Source organism: Drosophila ficusphila, unplaced genomic scaffold (assembly GCF_018152265.1).
Source record: "Drosophila ficusphila isolate 14025-0441.05 unplaced genomic scaffold, ASM1815226v1 contig_197, whole genome shotgun sequence".
NCBI classification, from domain to species: Eukaryota; Metazoa; Arthropoda; class Insecta; order Diptera; family Drosophilidae; genus Drosophila; species Drosophila ficusphila.
The window spans coordinates 5,733,913-5,751,776 of record NW_025064091.1 but is presented as its reverse complement, the minus strand read 5'-3'; the positions used below and the strand labels follow the sequence as shown (position 1 = coordinate 5,751,776).

The window sequence follows — 17,864 nt, the reverse complement described above, 5'->3', positions numbered from 1 at the left end:
CCCACATAAAAAATGTAAATTCGTACAAACTACAAACAAATAAAATTATGATTGAAAAACAATAAGAACATGTAACTTAAATTTAGAAAATAATAGTATTTTACATCTATTGAAACATTCAAAAGATAACTCTTATTAGTGCTTTAAAAATATATGAAAATCCGGTAGCTTAGAAAAACATTTAATTTGAAACATAAAAAATAGCTTTTACTATGGGTTTAAAACTTAAACCAAACCATTGACCACTGAAAATATAAGTATAAAAGCAAAAGCAAACAATATTTTTATTTGCGCTTTTTGTGTTGAGGAAGCATTACTGGATTTTGCATAAATCTGCATAATTTTCGGTGGACCTAAAAGCATAATAGGGCGTGGACAATGGCTCATAAATAATGTTTGGCCAAAATAGAAAAAACAATAAAAATAAAACAGAAGAAGAAACACTCACACGCGCTGGTTGAAAAAATAAACCCACAACGTTTATGAAGCAATCAATTTGCACAAGAATTCATCAATAGTGCGGAAATTCGCCAGGTGAGATGATCACCTGTCGCAGGAGGAACAAGTTCTCATTGTTCTTGGGATTTGAAAGGCGTCTCCAAATAAGTTATGACTTCAACACACATTGTTCGATCATCTCGGGTAAATATCAATGATAATGGCACCCCATTATGAGCACAATTAAACGGACCCCGCACAAATTAGCATCCGTATACGTTCTTTTTGGCCAGTTTTATTGATCTACTTTCGAGATTCTAGGCGCTACGAGTATATAAGGTCTTCGTAACTTCCAAGACTTCAGCACAAATCATCCAGCCTTCAAGCTAGAATAACTAAAAACCAACCACTCCCAGAAAAATGAAGGTGAGTGTGAAGCCAAAAGGATTAAGGATACTTTGACCAACAACATTTTATTACTTTAACGTGTCAAAAAATATTGTGAAATACAAGTGTTAGAAAAATCATCACATCAATTTTTTTTAATTTTTTTTGTGTGTGAAAAGTTATGATGCAATATTAAGGTGGTATAATTACTAATAGTTCGGGTTTTTTATCACCTGCACTAAAATGTCGAGTTTCATTGCAGCATGGTTTAAAGCACAATTTAAAATATTTCAGGAATGTTTATTAAAATCAATTAAATTGATTTGACCAAGTTGTCGAATAAATGTTGGTACATAAATAATTAAAAAGAAATAATCAAAGTCACCAAACTCACAAAATAAAGTGAAGCCGTGGGAAACTAAAAATTGGTTCTTCATTGTTACATTTCAAAAATTTAAATATACAAGAGATATTTTTTTCTTGTTATATCGTTAAATTTCGGATATTGTTTTTAGTGATATATATTCTCCTGTTCCAGTTCTTCATCGCCAGCCTCCTGATCGCCGCCTTGGTGGCTCTCGCCCAGAGCAGCGTGATCTACTCGCCGGTGCAATCCGTTCCGGTGGTGCGATCCGTTCCAGTGGTGCGATCCGTGCCAGTGGTGCGCCACATCCCGGTGGTGCGTACCGTTCCGGTGGTGCGTCATGTGCCCGTCATCGATTCCGTCCCGGTGGTGCCCTCCGTGGTTCGCGTTGGACACGCTGCCGTCTACGATGCCCCACTTGTCCAATCCTACGGCGGTTGGTTGAAGCAGAAGTAAATCTTTGGATGCCGGACAACCACCCATCTTCTTTTTTTCTACCCAAATTACACTCCGAATAAAACGAAAATATAACTAAACTTATGAGTAAATTACTTAAATATTATAGGAATTTCAGAAGAAGGTGTTTTTCTCAATTAGATGAAACTAAAGGTGTACAAAAACAGGTTTAAATAAGCTTACCCGAAGATTTTTTTGATTTTTTTGTAAGTAAATTAAACTCGTAATAGATCGAATTAATAATCAATTTAATAAGGTTTTGAGGCGTTTGATGGATGGGTTACACAGATAATGGGTTAGGGATGATTTATTAAAAACAAAAGGTAGTAAAAAAAAATAGGTATGTATATTTTCCAACCATGCAAGTTTTTTACACCAATTTCAAAACGTAAATTGCATTTCAAGCTCGAGGAAAACTTGTTTCGAGACTGAAGATCCACTAAGATATTCCTCAACGGCTGCATTCCACTGCATTCCATGCATGGATCAATTAACAAGCCATAATATAGCGAGACAAGATCATAATCACGATCAGTGGAGTGCAGGTTTGGCAACCTTTGGATGTTTATATTCCGATTTTCCGTCCCTTGGTTTCCCACACTTGTTTTAGGGCAACTGATCCGCTTTGGTTAGTGAAAACGGAGGTGTTTGTGGGCACGGTATTAGTTAATTAATTAGGGTACACTTTGAAAATTATTTTACATTTCCAGGTACAAAAAGAAATGCATATACTAAAAATGTTCTTTAATGAAAATCGTTACTTGTGGCTATCAAATAATTACAATATTCTATCTTCCCAGGAAACAACCCAAACAATGTATGTTTTCCAATATAAACCACTTGTTTTAACCACTTTCCATGAGAAAGGCATATTTAATGAATATATGACAATGGCCAAAAATTAATTTGAAATGCGCCTAGTTCGACGGCAGTCATCACTGAACCGCCCCGTTGGCCAATTTACAACGTCTTATGCTAAATGGGCCGACATAATGCGTTTTACATGGCCCAAAGATGCGACTGGAGGGGCCTTGCATAATCCAATGGATAGCTGGCTGGCTGGCTGGCTGGTGGCTCCCTTTATGGCCCTCATCAATGATGGGTCGCCAGTCGGTTGACAACAGATTCAACAGATTCACCTTGAAATCGCCGGATGGGTTGGGTTCGCTTTTTTTCGCCTCGGTTTATGACAGACTGCCGGCCGCCTTATGAAGCAACCAATCTCTGCAGCGCCCGTGTATGCAAATTACATCGATACCAAAATGAAAACGAAAACCTAAACCTAAAACATAAGCCCCGAAAGAGAAAAAATAAATATGAAAGCCAGAGTTGGCTTATCACAAACGCAGCGTCTCATTTTCATGCTAATTGTGGGAGCCCCTTTCGGAATTTCGGAAATGCAGCGAATATAACCCACCGAATAACCCACCGAATAACCCACCGAATAACCCACCGAATAACCCACCGAATAACTTGACTTGGCTTGACGAAACTGAAAACTAGATATCTCGCATATATCTGAATTCCGAAACGAAATGGCATTGGCAACGGAAGAACTTCGTTTTGGATGTGGATGTGGATTTTTGGGTGCGTCCAGCAGCATCGAGTGAAAATGAAAACGAAAGCCCATCATGATGATCATCGTGATAATAACGACGCTGATGATGCTGGTGATGGGTGGTTTGGAAATGTTAATGAAACGCCTTTTGTCCGCCAATGATGGCTTACATCGTATAAAAGACTAGCTCTCCGATCGATCGGACATCAGTCGCTGCTCATCGGCACTTAAGGCGTTTTTTTTTGGAATTGGTATCATCGCACCAAGTGGATTAGTAGTCAGCATGAAGGTGAGCTGCTCCACACATCCTGTGAACACAAGGAACATATTTTTTTCAAAAGCAAACTAAATGCGAACAAGTGCTTGAAAAACACGTTAACAAATTATCAAAGCTTGTGACAAAGTTGCAAATCTAAATTGGACTTCAAATCTGAGTCCTTAATTTTTTTTTGTTCTAAAAGTGATTAAAAAAATATACAAATTAAAACAGTGCAAATTACAAACAAAGCAAATATTAACAAATTTTATAATTACTCAAAAATGTTCAACAAGCCAAACTTCCATTTAAACATTTCTTACACAAAAAATCGTTGTTTTAATGTTAAAAAAAGAACACAGCTCTTAAAAAATAATCTAAAATATTCCAGTTTTGGAATTAGAATCTTAAGATAAAGTGTAGTATTATCTTAAGATTATAAGTAGCAGTAGTATAACTTTTCAAAGGATCCAATTATTCAAATTTCTCCTTATATTTTAACTTGCTTTTATTTAATTGTACTTTTTATTGCAGGTCTTCGTTTGCATGTGTGCTCTGTTCGCTGTGGCCAACGCTGGCTTTCTGGGTCTCCTCGGAGGCGGCGGTGGTGGTGGCGGCGGCGGAGGCGGTGGTGCCAGCCTGAAGGCCGGAATCAGCCTGGGTGGCAATGGAGGAGGCGGTGGCAACGGAGGAGGTGGCTACGGAGGTGGCGGCCACGGCGGTGGACACGGAGGCCATGGCCCTGTCCAGGTGGTCAAGGTGATCCACCAGCAGGGAGGCGGCGGCGGTGGCGGCTACTCCGGCGGCTACTCCTCCGGCGGCTCCTATGGCGGTGGCTACGGATACGAGGCTGCTCCCCAGGTCTTCAAGGTGAAGGTCATCTCTGGCGGCAGCGGCGGCGGCGGTGGTCACGGACATGGACCCGCTCCCGGACCCGTCTACCTGCCGCCCTCTGGACCCGCCCCCTCCTCCGTGAAGGTGATCAAGATCCTGCAGGAATCCGCGCCCATTGTGAGTGCTCCGCTGGTGGAGAGTGCGCCCCAGATCGTCAAGGTGGTGAATGTGGCCTCGGGACCAGTGGCCGGACCCTCTTTCATCGGCGGCGGTGGCTCCTCATCCGGCGGTGCCGTCTCCCAGGTGATCAAGGTCGTCCACGAGGAGGGTGGTTACTCCGCCGGCGGTGGTGGTTACTCCTCCGGTGGCTACTCCTCGGGTGGCTACTCCTCCGGTGGTGCCACCAAGGTGGTGCGTGTGATCCATGAGCACTCGGCTGTCGCTACTCCCGCCGTTGGTCCCGCCTACGCTCCCATCGATGTGCCCGCTCCAGTGGCTGCTCCGATTGCTGCTCCCGTGGCCTCCTACCTGCCCCCCGCCCAGGAGATCGCTGCTCCGGCTCCAGCTCCAGTTTACGCTGCTCCGGCTCCAGCTCCCGTGTACGCTGCTCCAGCTCCAGCTCCCGTTTATGCCGCTCCAGCTCCAGCTCCGGTTTACGCTGCTCCTGCTCCAGTTTACTCTGCTCCCGCTCCTGCTCCAGTTTACTCTGCTCCCGCTCCTGCTCCAGTTTACTCTGCTCCAGCTCCCGCTCCTGTGTACTCCGCTCCAGCTCCAGCTCCTGTGTACTCTGCTCCTGCTCCAGCTCCCGTTTACTCCGCTCCGGCTCCCGCTCCCGTTTACTCCGCTCCAGCTCCCGCTCCCGTCCTGAGCGTTCCCCATCCCGCTCCGGCGCCCGTGTTCGCACCCGAGGAGCCATCGCTGCCCATCGGCCACGCCCCCGCCCAGACCTACGGCCCACCTGGGTACTAGAGGCACCAGAGGATGCACCATCTACTTGGAGGACCTTCCTGCTAACTACATCGAGAGCATACCACCATTCCTACACAACGCCATGAGTTAATTTAAGACATTTTTTTTACCACATTTTTTTGTTAGAAAATATAATAGAAAAAAAACCAAAAACAAATGTTTGATTTTATAAACAAAGGAATTTACACATTAAAACAAATGTTTTGAACTTTCTTGAAGAAAGAAAAGTTTACCAAACAAATCAACTTTGCCATTTGCATAAGTTGGCAAGAGAAGCAAGATATATTTGTCTCTTTCGCTTCGCGCTTTCAAGTCAAAAATGCAAATAACTCATATTTAAGCTAAAGATTGCCAATCCATTATCATATCGAGTCGCAGCGCGATAGATATTGCACATTCCTCTTTGACGGCTCGCAAAGATTATGAACGTTTAACGCACTATTAAACATCGAAACAGCAAAAAAAATTATAAAAAAAAAGAAAAACTGCGACGAGGCAGATCACGGGTCATTAATACGATATTATGAATCGCTTATTTATTGTTTCATAACGCTCTTACTTTTCAAGGGGGATCGTTATGTTTTATTTATTTCAGACACAAAGCATCGATTGTGGTTTTATTGGTGGCGGTAGTGTGGTGATTACGTCTATTCGGCAGCTTTAACTAACGCTTCGGCGACCTCCACGGCAATGGCAGCCTGGGCCTTGGCCTGAAAAACAAGGAACAGGATAAATAAAAAGTTGGTAATCAATTCTCAGTACTTAAGTTCCTGTTCTACTAGAGCTTATTACAATTTACTATATTTTTATAGCCACCAAAACAAAAAAGGTCTTTACTTATTTTGATTACGGATGCAAAGCATTTGTTTGTTATGAATTAAATAGAGCAACTGAACCAAATCGTATCAATTCATTTGATAACCGGACAAATAATGTTTGTGATCTTTCAGAAATTACTTTTCGATAATTTACACTCCACTTCCAACGAGCTTTGTTAGATTGGAAGGACAGACAAAAGGACAAGTGATGACCATAACTACAGCTGATCTTCTAGATCCTAGCTTATATAACTTTTTGACCAAATTCGCACCTTGTCGTCGCCAGCGGAGCTGAGCTGTGACTGGTATTTCGCGAGCAGCTGGCGGGCCTCGTTCACATCGATGTCCTCGACGTTGTGGGCCTCCTCGGCCAGAACCTGAACGGAGGAGTCATCGTTGACGGTGACGGAGCCGCTGGAAACGAAGAACTTAAGGAGCTTGCCATCGTTCTCCACCACCTGGACGACTCCGGGCTTCAGGACAGCTGGAAAAAGCGAATGATGCCAGGTGATATAATCAAATTTCAGAGGGGAAATATCAACCATTGGGACTCACCCAGAGTGGGCACGTGCTTGGCCAGGATACCGAAGGATCCGGAGAAGGAGGGCACATCGATTTGACGCACCACGGCGGCATCGTAGAAGGTTTTGTTGGCGGCGGCGAAGGTCAGCTTCATCTCGTCCGAGTAGCTTCGGTTCTGGGCCAAACGGGCACCACGGGCGGCCAGGAGGCGGGCGTTCTTTACGAAGGACATTCTGGACTGCAAACAAAGGATATATACCAGATTAAAACCCTGCTTGGCATTATAACAACAAAATAACCAAATTATGTAACTTTGTAGGTTAGGCGGCCGCTTCGTATTTCGTTTTCCTCAAGCCAAATCTTTGGGTTTTCAAATGCAAGCCGTTGTTTGGGTTTAACAGTAGTTGGCCCTCAATTTATCTGTTATTTTCACCTTTTTCTAGTTCGGTTTGATAGCGAAAAACACGAGAAAACTTCGACTTCGGCCGCTGTTTTTTTGCGAAAAACGTTCCAATTAGTGCTGGGGCAGCCACTCACGATCTTATCGATATGTATCGACTGTATCATATGGTCAGGGCTGCGAAATATTATCGATATAAAAAAAAAATACTAAAACATGAGAAATATTAAGATAACGGCTTATATTATAGTTTTACCCCAATAAAACAAAAAGTTTTAAAATAAAGCATACATATAAATCTTTTGAATAGAAACATTTTCGCAACGCTAAAGCACGCATCATGTTCTCAACAAATTTCAAGAACAAAAATCAATTACTTTTAATACTTATCCTAAAATTGTTATTCGAACATTTGCGTATATAGAAAGATACAAAACACTCAGATTAACGCACTTTGAATATTTAAGTTTTGTGTTTATCTTGGCGGTAAGAAGACCGCCCAATTTTTGAAAACCCCTTTTTCGATAGTTTGCAGTATGGCTCTAGCACACAGCCTGGTCACATTGTCGCTGGCCCAGCACAACACAACAACAAATTCCAATTGGAAATAGAAACGAAACAATGCAGATTGCTGCATTATTATACAAGTGAAGAGAGTGCCATTTTCGGCTGCTATTTTTTTGCCCGTCTCTGTGTCTGTGTGTATGTGTGTGCGCTGAGGTGTTTGTTGGCGAACGACAGCGGAAGGCAACAAGCAAACAAACAAACAAACAAACAACACACAGGACGTAAGTGTTTGCAACATTTACCCAAGTTTGCCACCCTCTTTGCTCCCTCTCTGACGCACCTGCAGGCAAACGCAGTTGCGAAAAACAACAATATTTTCCCGTGTTTTGTGTGTGCTTGTGTGTATAGATATCAGTTCTTTTTTGTATGCCTATTTTCTATTATGTTTTGTTTTTTTCTTCTATTTTGCTTGTGTGAGTTCGGGTGTCTAAGCAAATTGCGCCTTTTGGTTAGAAAAACTGGAAAAAAGAACAGAGAAGGGGAAAGCTTGTTTTAAAGTTCATTTCTCTAACACACACAGCTGACTTTGTTGTGGAAAAGGAGAAGAGAAGAAGAGGAGAAGGATTTTCAGCTTTTTGTTTGTTGCGCACACACACTTGCACACAAGCAGCTGTAGAGCGCATGTGTATGTGTTTGTGTATTTTTGTTTACCTCTCTCTCTTTCTTGCTCTCTTTTGCTCTGCCAACGTCGCAGTCACCAGCGGCGTCGCAACGCAATAAATTTCATGTTATTTTTTGATAAGAAAAGCAACCGCAATCGGTCTATATGTTTATATACACAACTGATCCGTAGCTATTGACCCCAAGCAACGGTGCGAGCGAGATGACAATATGCGAAAGTAAGCAGTGCCTAGAAAAAACATCAACCAAAACATTGTTGGGTCGTTGCTCCTCTTCTACTCTTTGTCGCCTTCATCTTTTGCTCCTTTTGTTTTTGTTTCGATTTTTTTATAGGAAACGTCGACAACTTTATACCCTGCTTTTGGGTTGCAGTTTAGTTTTTGATCCACAGGAATTTTCGTACTTTAAATTTAATTTGAAAAATCAGTTCAATTTATTTTTCATACATTTATTAAATGTTGACAAAAAAACATTTATGTAAGTAACGAAAAAATTTGCCGAGGTTGAATTTTGGACTAAAATTGTGGACTGTTAAAAATGATGGTTCTGTTAAATGAATAACCGGCTAACAAGCCAGCAATACAACCTCACTATCCATCAAATACCCAGCTTTTTGGCAAATGAAAACCAAAACAAAAAGCATAGAGAAAACGACGCAAAAGTTGTCTTTTCGGCGAAGAAGCCGCAGACGAAGAGCAAACAATAAACAATAATCGGTCGCAAATGAAGTTCAGAGACTGTCGGAGATTATAATTGCTTTAATTATTGCGTATTTGTCAACTTCGTTAAAAAAAAAGAACAGCTGATTTTACAGATTGTTTTAGCTGTTTTTTTTATTTACTGTTTTTATTGGTGTTGATCTGTTGCAAGCGCAGTACCGTTAGCTTTGTTGTTGCTTTCAACACGCGACGTCGCAGCCGCTGCTGCAGTCGGCGTCGCTGTCAACGCTGACACACAATCGCGATACCGTTACACGGCTGCCGCTTGTTGCTGTTGTCTTTGCCACCACTTTTGCTATAGACAGCGGGGGTCAAAAAAATGTTTCCATAGTTTTTGTTATAAGTTTTTAATTAAAAACTTCATTGTTAAATTTTTTAGGCTAGTGCCAGAAGCTTGTGGCGCTGTTTCATTTTTTGCTCTTTAGTTTCACCCAATTATGTATATCTAAAAATGGAAGTGTTTACAGTCTTCTGTCCTCCACAGTACACGCACATTAAGTTGTAAGAAGTAAGAAAATGCAAAATCCACTTTATTTCTGTTTCTGCCCACATATGTATAAAGCCAGGATTGGAAAGGTATGGCAATAGAGAAGGGGTGGGGGAGAGACAAAGTGCAATAACAAGAATACGGTTACCTTTTCTAACGGCAAGTGCATTTTGCATTTACCTTGTGCCCCTTTTCTCCTCCTCACCTTTTTTTCTCGTCTTGATTGCAACTTTAAATTGCACGTAATTTGTTTGTTCATTGAGCACGCATTATGCGTTGCTCCAATTGTTATTATCTTGAGCAATTTTATTTTGCATTTCGTATTTGTTTTTTTTCCTTGTCCTTTATCGCTGACGTCGCGGTCGCTGTTGCTGCCACCTGCTGCGTCGCAGACGGCGGCGCTGCTCGCGTGGGCAGCGCTGCTCCCTGCCTCCGATTTTTTTGTACCAAAAGCAGCGTCATTTGCCATCCACAATTCGCGCTGCGCGCTCCGCTTCTCGCTCGTCCGCTTGCCGTGCAAAGCAGCTACGTCAAGAAGTAAACAAAATAGAAAAGTAAAGGTGCAAAAAGTTTAATTGAAATTCGTTTGGAAAAATAATTGCAAAAGCGAGCTGAAGATATCGTCAAGTGAGTGAGACATCTAAAATTTTTTGTTGTTGGTTTTTTTGTGGTTCAGTGAACTTGTTACTTTGATAGCAGTTGTATTAATTAAGTTGTGCCCGGCAAAAGCGCTGTAAATTAATTAACTAATTTAACAGAAGGGAGCAATTTGGATTTCTTTGTTGTCTGCGTTTCGAGTGCATTTCCCTTTTGCACTGTCCTTCTCACCCCGCTCTCTTTGGTCTGCTCTTTGTTCTGTCCGTTCGCTCCTTTAGCATTTTCTTTGTTCAAGCCAACGGCGCAGGCAGTGACGCGGCGTCGCAGTCGGCGTCGACAGTCAATTTGCATTCGGAGATTGAGCAAAAGACGGTGATAAAGGAGTGTGTGTGTGGAGAAGTGTGGAGGATTAAGGAGTGTAAGCGTCGTAGGGGGCCAAATAAAGGAGAATATTGAGGTGGGGGCGGGGCCTAATTATACATTACCTTTTGGCTGGGAGTGTAATTTGCCTCTAATTTTGCAAACATGTTAAAACCAGGACAGCAGTTCAGTGCAGAGGTAAAATAAAGAGTTATAAAATATTGGAGCTTTTATTTTATTCGTTATTGTAAATAATAACCAAATCCGGTAATAAGTCTTTTCCGTGTAGATACCATCCATAGATTCCCCAACAGTCAGGCAAATTTGCAGTACTCCACTTTATCGCTCACTTATAATATCTCCCCACAAAGAAGGGTTGGGGTACACACATACAAACATGTACATATGTAGGTGTTTAATCGGTCATTGTCTGCGTCCGACTTCCTCATACCAGAACCCCTATATTTCGCTTATCAATAGGTAAACATCGGTGCGGTCAGTGAATAACAATTAACAACATTGGCAGGAGTTAGAAGGAACAAAGTAACAGCGGCGCACATCTGGAATGAATAATAGATGCCAATTGGCATTATTCATGCGCATCCATTCATGGGGCCCCGAGATCTGTCCCATTTAAATAGGGGGCCCTACCTGAGCCCCAAATCAGGTATTACTCACCCAACTCTGGGTTCGTTGTTTACTGCAAAGCGTAGCTGCGCCCATTAATCATTTAGCACCCGAAGGCGCTAATAGGAAGAGTGTTCTTTTCTGGTTTCTCGGATCCATCTCGTAGATGCAGAAATCTGCTTAGTTCCGCCAACCATGTGCAACTCGAAAGGCGCAATTTTGCGCTCTCTTTGATATCCATCATACCAACTGAATCAGGGGTATGTTGTTTTTAACAATAAGTAAACTTGAGACGTACATATTTATTTTTGTTACACTTTAATTTTCTTTATCTTTAAAACCAGCTATAAGGCAAGCCCCTCTACGTTTTCCTACAGATATTCTATTCCTTATTATAAGTTTGTTGAAGATATAAAGCCATTGATGAGTAATTTTTGATTACTCCAAACCAAATATTAATGACCCTTTATACCCCTTTATATATTTCTACTGGCGTACCAAAATTAAGCAATAGCATAGTCCTAGTAATTTACATTATACGATTTCTCTTGTGATCTTATCACAGGGTATCTTTTGATCTGGTAAACTGGTCTGCATTTCGCTAGCTTATTTTTTTTTGCGCTTTGTTTGGTTTCGGGGGCGGCAATTATCCATGGGCTGTCTGTGTTTCAGTGTGCGAGTGGGTTGCACACTGGAATTACCAACGCCGGAGGCAAGGAGATTGCAAATGGAAATCAATAATGGAAAGGCCCCCGACCATATCAACTAAATGGCTAGATATACGGCCCTCTCTCTTTCACGCTCGCTCTGTTGCTTTGTTGCTCTGTTTTTCCTTGGCTTGAATTCTGCTGTATTTTTGCATAACAGACAGACACATGCATTATTAATTTCGCCTTTCATTCTCCACTTGCAGTTTTCTTTGGCAGGAAATCTGATATAGCCGTGGATCGGAATCGGAATCGGAATTGAAATCAGAAGATATACGGAGAAACGAACGAGGAGAAGCGACGGGCGAGACAGCAAAGTGACTGTAATCCCAGCAATATTCGTTCAATGACAGCAGCCGCGGCAGTTTTTACCGCTGCTGTTGCTGCTGTTGTCTGCGCTGGCCACGCCTCCTCCGCCCCCAATAAGGACCACTTAAAGGTGGAGAAAGCAGAAGAGCACAGTTAACAACGCCCCAAGAGCAACGGAGACGGGAAGAATTCGTTGTGGTCCTGGTCAAGGTAAGGATTTTAAATTAAACTTTGGTAATTCGAATTCCTCATAAATATCACCAAAAACCTATTTAAAATATCATGGAAGGGGTGTAGGTAAATTAAATACAATTCTGCAACTTTTCAAACATTTTTGTTTGGTTTTAGAGACAAAATCAAATCACAAGATAATTTTTAGGTACATTTTGATAGACCTAATTTGTGTTAAAAGTGTTTTACCAAAAAGTAGAAAGGCGAATATTCAGTGGTTCCAGTTTAAAAAACTGGATAAAATCAAGAAAAGAAGAAATAAACATCAAGTAGCTGAAGGAGTTCCTGTTTTTCAAAATTAAATTCGATAATTTCCTGAAAAAAAAGCAAAAGGCGAAATTCGAGTGGTAGAGACCAAAATTTCAACGGTTTACCGATCTACTTCATCACCATTGCATTCAAGTTAGAGAATCATAATTGATTTAAGGTTAAGCATACATTTGACTCATAAACAAATCCCTGATTGCAGAAAGAGGACCATTTTAAGGACAGACAACCCGAGTCAAGTACAGTCTATAATCTTCGTTAAAGCAGGAGAGATCAACGTGTCACGATGGTGAAGACGTTTCAGGCCTATCTGCCGTCCACGAATCGGACCTATTCATGTGTTCACTGCCGCGCCCACCTCGCCTCCCACGACGAGCTCATCTCGAAGTCGTTCCAGGGCAGCCAGGGTCCGGCCTATCTGTTCAACTCGGTGGTGAACGTGGCCTGCGGCCAGACGGAGGAACGGGTGCTCCTCACCGGCCTCCATGCGGTGGCGGACATCTATTGTGAGTGCTGCAAAACACCGCTCGGCTGGAAGTATGAGCACGCCTACGAGTCCAGCCAGAAGTACAAGGAGGGCAAGTTCATCATCGAGCTGGCGCACATGATAAAGGAGAACGGCTGGGACTGAATGACTGGCAGCATTATGGGCTAATAAAGGAATCAGAAATCAGGAGCACACCCGTAAGAGGATCAGGAATAGCAGCAGCAGCAGCAGGTGCAGCATCAGCGATGGCGGCAGCGGGAAAAGCAGCGAGTTCACCACACAAAACAACACACACGCAGCAAATGGCAGACATAGAGTGTTTACAAAATGGCTAAAGTCTGGGAAAAGTCTGGGAAATGTGGAAAAGGGAGAGAAAAACAGAAACAAAAAACAAAAAAAGATAGAAAGAAAAACGGAACCGAAAGCGGGATCGAGTTTTTAGGGTACAACAATATATATATGCTATTATATAGTGCATAAATCGTCGTATCTTATAGAACAAAGCAAAACCAATCAACCAACCAACCAATCAACCAACCAAGAGAAACAAACAGATACACCATCACACATACGATCGATCGGTACACCCATTATATAGAAAGCTTGATTGGGCTTGGGAAGGATCTCTGCGCTGGCCGCCATTTAGGATTTCCACACACACCTTCATTTCGATTACCATTACCATTTAAACCACTTCGTTTTCCCTTTTACCATTTTGCGTTGCAAGTTGATTCAATAATGTGTACTATCTGTTCGGAGCTTGCCTTAATTCGATGATTTCAATTTGTAAAACTGGTAAAAGCCACACGCAAAACAGAACTTGCACTGCCAATAAACAAGAGAAATGTTTAGCAACCAATACTAAAAAAAAAACAGCAACAGCAGCAGGAACCATTTGAAACACATGCAAAATCAAAAGTCAGGAAAACAAATTGATAACACTCACCGACACGCAAACACATACACACACACACATATTTTCAACGTAGTAGATATATTTAATAAAATAATTAAAATTAATTATTTAATGCAATTTAGCTTAAACAAACAAAAACACACGAAAAAAGCAAGAAAACTTAACTAAATTTTTGTCAATGTGTAAAGCGAAAAGAACAACAAAAAACAAAGGTGGCAAGGTGCGCATATCCGCCGCCAGATGGCGTCCTGGTGATGTTCGGTCGACATCCTGTGGATGCCACTCGGTTTTCGGGAATGGTAAACCAATGCACGGGGGAAAAAGGGGGTGGGAAATGAAAGAAATTATATAAAATACAAGCATATGAAATGCATAAATTTAGAAAGAATATAAATATATATATATATATATATATGTATATTTATGTATGTGAGAGAAATGCGTATTTATGTCGCAAATATCGTACATTAATCAAATCGATGGAAAGCTGAAGAAAGCAAGGAAAGCATATATAAAACGACGGAAAAAAAGATCGCGGGCATATTTTTAAAGCAAAACGAATTATGAATATATATGCAAGAAAAATAACTGCCAAGAACTATTCAAGTTAAATGATGTTCTCTAAGTAGTTACATAAATGTATCTGAGGAATATATTTTGTGGTAGCATTAAAATAAAATAAACTAAAATTAAAAAGAAAATAACAATAAAACGGAATAAAACAACAGAGTTCAATAAAAACAAAGAAATCAAATCCCTTTCGACATCGAGTAACAATGAAATTGATAAAAATTATTTGTGTCCTTATTTATATCCTCTTAAGCAATTGGCCGTACTTAAACTCGATCTATATATATACAAATATATCTTATCTTTCCAACTTAAAACTTAGTTTTGTCAGAGCTTTGAGCTTTGTTCGACCATTTAGGCATTGACTACTGTACTCCATGCATGTGATGCACCATGAACGAAACACAAATTTTGAAAACAAAAGAGGAATTCATACAAGAAACGAAAAATCAACTGATGTTAGTATTTATATACATACATGCCACTATACATTCTTGCATACATACATACTAAAACGAGACCACCTTTACATTAAAAAAAGAAAAACATTAAAACACATCAAAGTACAGTCAGCGACATGAAGCCGATTAAGATGTATTAAATCTCAATTCAAGATTGCAATAAAGCGCATTTTTAGCTCAACTAAACCAGTTTTCTTTGAGGGTGGAATATTAAAACGAACTTCAAATATTTTTTTTTATACGAGTATATATTTAATGATGGGCCACAACTTAGTTTGTGAATGTACTATATTGTAACTGGTGTGATTTTGGAAATTAATATTTAATTTCTACAAAATTCATTTTGTTTGTGTTCGAGCGCGCATAGTTAATTAACCAATTGTTTTTTAATTGTAAATCGTAATGTGGATGCTGCAATATGTGATCAACGTGTTTCCCATTTTCATTAGTTAGAGTACGGTGTGGTTTTGTGAGGTGTGTGGCGTTAGCGTTTCCAAGAGTGAATGATTCTTTGGCTATGTGAACGATCGTCAACTAAATTCAATTTCAATTTCTGCAAAATCGATTTTGTTTGTGTACGAGCGTGCATAATTAAATATTGATGGCTATTTGACAATTATTTCTAATTGTAAATCGTAATGTGGATGCTGCAATATGTGATCAACGTGTTTCCCATTTTCAGGTGATCATAAACGGATTGTTTATGTCATTTGTAGTTTCTATTCGGTGGCAACAGGAGAAGAGGGTGAGCGTGCAATCAGTTAGATGTGATGTTTCGTTTCTGTACGTGTCTACGGCAAATCAGTTGAAAACGTATTTGTTACTTCCACTGGTTCTCCTCGTAACACCATTTCGATGAGATTCCAGTGATGGGGTTCATCTGGAGATGGATAATGCGACGTAATTGGGCCGAACGGCGGTCCTCCTCGAACGTATCGGGCAGCTCGCCGTACAGCTTGGCCTTCATCGACATCGAGATGCAGACACCGATGGCCACGAGCCACAAGGCGACGCCCAGGCAGATCTTCCACTCCGGCGTAAAGTGCTGGAACTCGGCGTAGGTTTGGCAAAAGCTATGTCGATACAGCTGCTTCTTGTCCTCCAGCGATAGCTTCTTCCAGTCGCCCAGCTCCTTTTCCCTAATCGCGCACAATTCCGGCGTGACTTCACGGTATCGAATCGCCGGGAACGGACAGTCCTGGCTATCGAAGTACAAAGGCCGTCCATTGATGCCGTAGCCGACCACCTCGCGATCCCCGACCATCAGGCGAATGCCATCGCCACCGCTCGCAAATCGTCGACCCATCTTCATCATCTTCATCATCATTGTCGTCGTCGTCGCCGTCGTCTGGCTTAGATTCCCCCGATTTGCACGGGGAATCCAGCGCAGCACCGACATCTCGACGGCACCTGCAACGAAACACACACAGCGATTTGTGATTAGTGTATAGAGACGACTTTGTGTGCTTTCATTTTTTTTATTTCAATTTTTATAACACTTATTTGTTCACTCACGTTTTTACACTTGTAATTTAATTATTTTTATTCAACCCGAAATGCGACTAGCTTGCTGCCCGTTTCGGAGGCAACTGATTTTCGTTCTGCCTGTAGCTCTAATTACACCTCGGTTCCCTTAGAAATTTTGACAGCTGAAAACAAAGGCCTACTTGTTTATCATTTTTTGTGATTTTAGATGTTTTCATATACCTCGGTTCCCTTAGAAATGTTGACAATAATTTTTTGGTGATTTAGAAGTTACCATTCCTCTCAAAATTTAAAAAAATCTGCCTTGATAGTTTTATTTCACCCAATTATTATTACATATGGCAATCTATATCGGATAAACATTCTTGCTGCAATCAACGGGAACCATTGAGAGTATAAAAATGACCGACTAATCATTTATTCCGTTTCCTTTATTGCCACTCGAAGAAGGAAAACAGAGAAAAACAACTGACATGTGAGGAACAGGACAGACTAGACGGCGGAAACCCTTCTTCGTTTTCCCCTCAACCTATTCTGACGTGGGTCAATTTAATTTGAAGAGATTGTAAAGCTGAAATGGCTGTATCTGTCGCACGCCCAACCAAACCTGAATGGGCAAAAAAGGTGGAGGGGGATGGGAGCCATTGTCTTGTCCTTTTTCGGGATCCCAATTCACCCACTCGAAAACACAAAAACTCCACTGGAGGTGTTGAAGGGAAAGTCCCTTTTTTTATTCCTCCTTTGAGGTTGTGCGGAGGGTCTTGTGTTTGATATTTCTCGTAAACCATTTGTGCTGCTGTCAGCAGTTTCATTATTTTCCATTTTTTCGTTTGAGTGGGTTGAAGTACGAAATTCTGATGTCTTGATTGCAGGACCCAAAATAGAAATGAAATTGAATATTAAACCAGAATGAGTTTATCAATTGTCGCCTTTAAGTAATTATATAAAGTGTATATAACAAAAGGGAAGGTATGCCATTGAAAAATTCCTAAAAAAGCAAAAAGTTTATAAATTACGTATACGCACTGTGAGTATCTGCGTTTTATTTAGTTTACAGCTCATGGGAATGCATAATCCTTTGAAGAGGTCAATACCTTGTTTACCCTTTTAAACCCGCATAATAATTTTAACACAGAGTGCAAAGTAACAATGGAAATGTGGCCCACAGTCATTACTACTGATGATGCCACCACAACAACAAACTTCTGATTTACATGACCTCGTGGGAAAAGGGGGTTCCAAAATACAAAAACAGGAGAAGAGGAATACAAAACTACAGACCGGAGTTGGCTTCCAAGAACTTTTTCGGCCAGACAACAACTAATGAATGATGCAACAACAAGGAACCATACTGGCGAAGTCCGAAAAAGTAAAATCCCAACGGGAAAGAAGGGGCTTGGGAAAACTGCATGAAAATGCAAGACAGGTCAGGGGGGTATTTGCAAATTCAG

At 41.1% G+C, this 17,864-nt stretch overlaps 5 protein-coding genes across 10 annotated transcripts in view; 3 read left to right on the top strand and 2 right to left on the bottom strand.

Annotated features, from left to right (window-relative positions):
* Positions 1 to 802: 802 nt before the first annotated feature.
* LOC108097466 lies at positions 803 to 1,687 on the top strand. Its single transcript, XM_017199738.2, has 2 exons — positions 803 to 864; positions 1,364 to 1,687. Exons 1-2 carry the CDS (start codon positions 859 to 861, stop codon positions 1,643 to 1,645), a joined length of 288 nt encoding a protein of 95 aa, XP_017055227.1. The 5' UTR covers positions 803 to 858; the 3' UTR covers positions 1,646 to 1,687.
* A 1,702-nt stretch (positions 1,688 to 3,389) lies between these two features.
* LOC108097775 (skin secretory protein xP2) lies at positions 3,390 to 5,415 on the top strand. Its single transcript, XM_017200302.2, has 2 exons — positions 3,390 to 3,492; positions 3,994 to 5,415. The coding sequence occupies exons 1-2, from the start codon at positions 3,487 to 3,489 to the stop codon at positions 5,260 to 5,262; spliced, it is 1,275 nt and encodes a 424-aa protein (XP_017055791.1). The 5' UTR covers positions 3,390 to 3,486; the 3' UTR covers positions 5,263 to 5,415.
* A 347-nt stretch (positions 5,416 to 5,762) lies between these two features.
* Positions 5,763 to 7,147, bottom strand: LOC108097776 (ATP synthase subunit delta, mitochondrial). Its single transcript, XM_017200303.1, has 4 exons — positions 7,036 to 7,147; positions 6,636 to 6,840; positions 6,353 to 6,564; positions 5,763 to 5,972 (listed from the first exon to the last, which is right to left on the bottom strand). The coding sequence occupies exons 2-4, from the start codon at positions 6,832 to 6,834 to the stop codon at positions 5,910 to 5,912; spliced, it is 474 nt and encodes a 157-aa protein (XP_017055792.1). The 5' UTR covers positions 6,835 to 6,840; positions 7,036 to 7,147; the 3' UTR covers positions 5,763 to 5,909.
* Positions 7,148 to 7,582: 435 nt separating this feature from the next.
* LOC108097501 (protein yippee-like) overlaps positions 7,583 to 17,864 on the top strand; it is a 105,463-nt gene continuing 95,181 nt past the window's right edge. The window contains exons 1-3 of one of the 6 annotated variants that reach the window (XM_017199810.2): positions 7,583 to 7,790; positions 11,894 to 12,206; positions 12,697 to 15,109. In XM_017199810.2, the coding sequence (XP_017055299.1) occupies positions 12,781 to 13,125 (345 nt within the window). In that variant the 5' untranslated portion in view covers positions 7,583 to 7,790; positions 11,894 to 12,206; positions 12,697 to 12,780 and the 3' untranslated portion in view covers positions 13,126 to 15,109. Of the gene's footprint in view, positions 7,791 to 9,572; positions 10,024 to 11,893; positions 12,207 to 12,505; positions 12,630 to 12,696; positions 15,110 to 17,864 lie in introns of those variants that run through there. The other 5 variants (XM_017199809.2, XR_001771787.2, XR_001771786.2 and 2 more) reach the window with 5 other exon arrangements.
* On the bottom strand, positions 15,156 to 16,551 carry LOC108097500. The gene is made up of 2 exons (XM_017199808.1): positions 16,444 to 16,551; positions 15,156 to 16,338 (listed from the first exon to the last, which is right to left on the bottom strand). Exon 2 carries the CDS (start codon positions 16,325 to 16,327, stop codon positions 15,749 to 15,751), a length of 579 nt encoding a protein of 192 aa, XP_017055297.1. The 5' UTR covers positions 16,328 to 16,338; positions 16,444 to 16,551; the 3' UTR covers positions 15,156 to 15,748.